The sequence below is a fragment of the Tinamus guttatus genome, unplaced genomic scaffold (genome assembly GCF_059628265.1).
Source record: "Tinamus guttatus ecotype Peru unplaced genomic scaffold, ASM5962826v1 Tinamus_guttatus_pri_ptg000095l, whole genome shotgun sequence".
NCBI classification, from domain to species: domain Eukaryota; kingdom Metazoa; phylum Chordata; class Aves; order Tinamiformes; family Tinamidae; genus Tinamus; species Tinamus guttatus.
Genome location: NW_028288629.1, coordinates 70,141 through 74,209, shown reverse-complemented (window position 1 = coordinate 74,209; position 4,069 = coordinate 70,141). Strand labels below are relative to the sequence as shown.

The 4,069-nt window shown below is 50.8% G+C and overlaps 1 protein-coding gene across 1 annotated transcript; it reads left to right on the top strand.

Annotated features, from left to right (window-relative positions):
* The first annotated feature begins 1,481 nt into the window (after positions 1-1,481).
* Positions 1,482-2,417, top strand: LOC148595469 (olfactory receptor 14A16-like). Its single transcript, XM_088520622.1, has one exon. It carries the CDS (start codon positions 1,482-1,484, stop codon positions 2,415-2,417), a length of 936 nt encoding a protein of 311 aa, XP_088376748.1.
* The last annotated feature ends 1,652 nt before the right edge of the window (positions 2,418-4,069 follow it).

Here is a 4,069-nt window from a genome sequence, read left to right as displayed (position 1 = left end):
TGGGAGGATGGATTTGGGGAAGTCACGCTCAGTCCTTCCAATGCAGACACCTTCCTCTGAGCAAGCCCTGCCACGTCTCCTCTGCCACCCAGCAGCCTCTCTGCCCGGACAGCCTTGGGGTCCAGGGTATCAGCCCACTCCACTGCAGCCAGATCCCTGGCAAAGGACAGGGGCATCCCTCCTGCTATGGGCACATTTCCTGCTGCCCAGTATAGGGGCTTCAGATGCATGTCCTGCAATGTCACCATCTATGAGGCAGCATGCCCACATAGGTGAGGTAAGGGTGTTCTTGAGTGCCCCTCTGCCCGTCTTTCCTTTCTCCCCTTGGCAGAAGGATCGCAGGATTGCTCCTTGTTTCCCCTCCTGTTCTTCTCTTGGGCTCCCTGGGGTTGCAGAGTTTTCAGATGCAGTTCAGACACCTACCCTGCAAGCTGTGGAAGAGAGGAATATGCATGGGAGTGAGGCGTCTCCAGTTACCTCTAACCTGTTCAGCTCCAGGAAATGCAGCCCAGGGGTTTAGGAATTGAGCTAACTCTCCCTTAAGCACAGTCCACCTTCAATGCAACTTCATTTGACCCTTTTGCCTGTAATGTCTTAACAGACTTGGAGGTGCCCTCAGGAAGGACATTGCTGCCCCCTGACATCTCTGTGATGTCCAGGAGACCTCTGAAGAATCTGTTACAGAAACTGAGAGCATGAAAAAATGGTTTGGAAACTGCATATGGGCAGCTGAAAAGAGTCCTGCATATTATTGACTAGAAGCGAAGCTTGGAGACCTCCCTCAGGTGCTCTGAGAAAGGGAGAGAAGTTGGAGATCGGAGGTTTTGAAACTGGACTGGTCTGCTCTTAGGAGGGGCTGGGTTCTCTCTAGGGCAACTGATTAGGGTGATCATCATGCACTTCAAAGAGGTTTGGGCACACAACAGCTGCAATCAAGGCTAATAGGCAGAGGAGCTTCCTCACTCTGCATAACGTGACTATAAGTCCATTTTCTCACGATTCCCAGAAGAAAGGCTGAAAAATTCTGCCTCTGAGGAACACTCTGCAGAGGTGAGAGGGGCATCCCAAAGAAAATACGTGTCAAAATAAATATCAAAAATCCTGAAATTGTGCTCTCAATACACATTCATTAGAAGGGGTGCTGGAGATACTGAAAAGCCCTTTTACAAACCAGAGGGATTTCACTTGAAAAATTGTGAATCTCAGAGCTCATCACCCCTCTTGTCTCCTTCCCACTACTGAAGGGCTGGACAGACTTCTCTGGAGCCCATGGGGAGATGCCCCTGCTCCTCACAGCACATTCAGCCACCCCACAGTGAGGCTCAAGGAAGGAAGCTGCACAAAGATCTCCATGAAGAGAGACAATATGGGCAGTGTATTAGAACTGGAACAAGCTGGGAGATATTTAACTTTAAAAATCTGCGATAATTGCTCAATAACTTTTCTTTTCTGAACAATCCACAAAGCCTGGAGAGAGTGAAATGTCCAACAGCAGCTCCCTCAATGAGTTCCTCCTCCTGCCATTCACAGACACACGGGAGCTGCAGCTCTTGCACTTCTCGCTCTTCCTGGCCATCTACCTGGCTGCCCTCCTGGCCAACGGCCTCATCATCGCAGCCGTGGCCTGTGACCACCACCTCCACACCCCCACGTACTTCTTCCTCCTCAACCTCTCCCTCCTCGACTTTGGCTCCATCTCCACAACTATCCCCAAATCCATGCACAATACCCTGATGGACAGCAGATCCATTTCCTACTGGGGATGTGTTGGGCAGGTCTTAAGTTTTACTATTTTCATATCAGCTGAGTATTGTCTCCTCACTGTCATGGCCTATGACCGCTACATTGCCATCTGCAGACCCCTGCACTACGGTACCCTGCTGGGCAGCAGAGCTTGTGTCAGAATGGCAGCAGCTGCCTGGGCCACTGGTTTTCTCTATGGCTCCCTGCACACTGTGAACACATTTTCCCTACCCCTCTGCCAAGGCAATGTGGTGGAGCAGTTCTTCTGTGAGATCCCCCAGATCCTCAAGCTCTCCTGCTCAAATTCCTACCTCAGGGAAGTTGGGCTTCTTGGGGTTAGTGCCTGTTTATTCTTCGGGTGTTTTGTTTTCATTGTGGTGTCCTACGTGCAGATCTTCAGAGCTGTGCTGAGGATCCCCTCTGAGCAGGGCCAGCACAAAGCCTTTTCCATGTGCCTCCCACACCTGGCTGTGGTCTCCCTGTTTCTCAGTACTGCAGTATTTGCCTGCCTGAAGCCCCCCTCTCTGTCCTCCCCATCTCTTGATCTGACATTGGCCATTCTGTACTCGTTGGTGCCTCCAACAGTGAATCCCCTCATCTACAGCATGAGGAACAAGGAGCTCAAGGAGGCAGTGAGGAAAATTGTTCAGTCTGTACAATATGCCAACCAATAAGTTCTCCATGTGTATCTCCTCATCATTCCCATATACTTTGCATGCAGGCTGGATTGTTCCTCCCTTCCTCTCTTCCTCCCTTCCTTCCTTTATTTCTCATGTTTCTCTCATGTTCTTGATAAAATAAATAATAATAATAATAAAGTTCATGCTATTTCTCTTCTGATATCTCTCTTCTGATTCTGACCTGGAGACCATGTTGAAGCAGGAAGCCAGGCTTCCCCCTGCATCAGCAGGGATGTGGCATCCTCAGAGCCTTCTCACCTGAAATGACGCAGAAGCCCCAAGTGTAATGAGGACAGTTTGGTTTTGGCAGAGTGCCCTTTGGCTCTACCGCAGCAGATATTTAGTCACTACAACCATCTCATGGGGGCTTCAGCCCTCCTGGTGACTCCCCGCCAATCATGAAACCCTGTCATTCCTAGCACAGAGCTGGCATCAAAGCAGCACCTGGAGCCTGACTGGCCGCAGAGGCATTGCCTGGCCCGTGGTCTGACGGTTCAGCTGAGGGACGGGCTCTTCACTGCTATTCCACTGCTCCTTGCCCTGATCCTAGCACTGCTGCTGCTGTGCCCAGGTCAAATCCAAATGGAAAAGGCACAAAGCTTTTTCCATTTGCCTGCCAAACATGGCCATGTTTTTCCTGCTTATCAGCACTGCAATATTTGCCCGTGTGAAGCCCCCCTCCATCTTTTCCCCAGTTCTGGATCTGGTGCTGGCTGGTGCCCCCAACAGCGAACCTGCTCATCTACAGCATGAGGAACAGGGCACTCAAGGAGAGACTGACAAAACTACTTCAAGGGTTACAGATTCAGTAGCAATGAGCTGTCCATCTCTCTCACAAATTATTTTCAATGTTTCTCAGGCAAATCTTTTGTTTTGGGTGTTATATCTGTGATACTCATGATTATGCACAAACATTTGTATTCATGCCCCTTCCGCTGAGGCACAAACTCAGCCTGTCTGATCTAGAGGCCATCCTTCAATCTGCCCTCACTGTGTCACAGCTGGTCTCCCAAGTGACATCTCTGTAATAAAAGGGGATTTTCTCTGCACTGTGCCTGAAGGCTGGGCTCTTCTTCCCAAGCTGGAGCCAAGGATGTGCTCAGGGAATTGCACCCATAAAGACCCTCTTGCCATGCTTGGTTGTGCATGGGCCAAGGGGCATCAGCTCGCATAGTGATGGGAATGAGGGCTGGATTCAGATGGCCCTTGTGGCAGCCCAATGCCCTGGAGAGAATGAGCGCTCAAGAAGTATCTCCCAGGGACTGTCCCAAATAGTAACAGCCTGGTGACAGATGTCCATTCCTCCAGAAGGAATATGGAGCCACCTGGAGAACAGAAGGGATCTCCAGGGGCAAAACATGTCTGGGACGGGTTTTGAGTGGAAACTCACAAAACCACGTGGAGTCACCCAAGAGTAAAGAGCCAAACCGAGCAGTGCCCCAAATCAGGGCTCTCAGGTGTGGCAGCATCCTGGGTCTAATGACACCTACAGACACATCCTGAACAACATGAAATACCCTGGGATTGCTCCAAGCATCCTCCACAGTCACACACCCTGGGGAGGAGGTGGTCAGCTGCAGTGACTGTGGTCCAGCTGGCTCTGCCCTGACCATCATGGCCAGTGTGGAGTCACCCTGTGTCCCCAC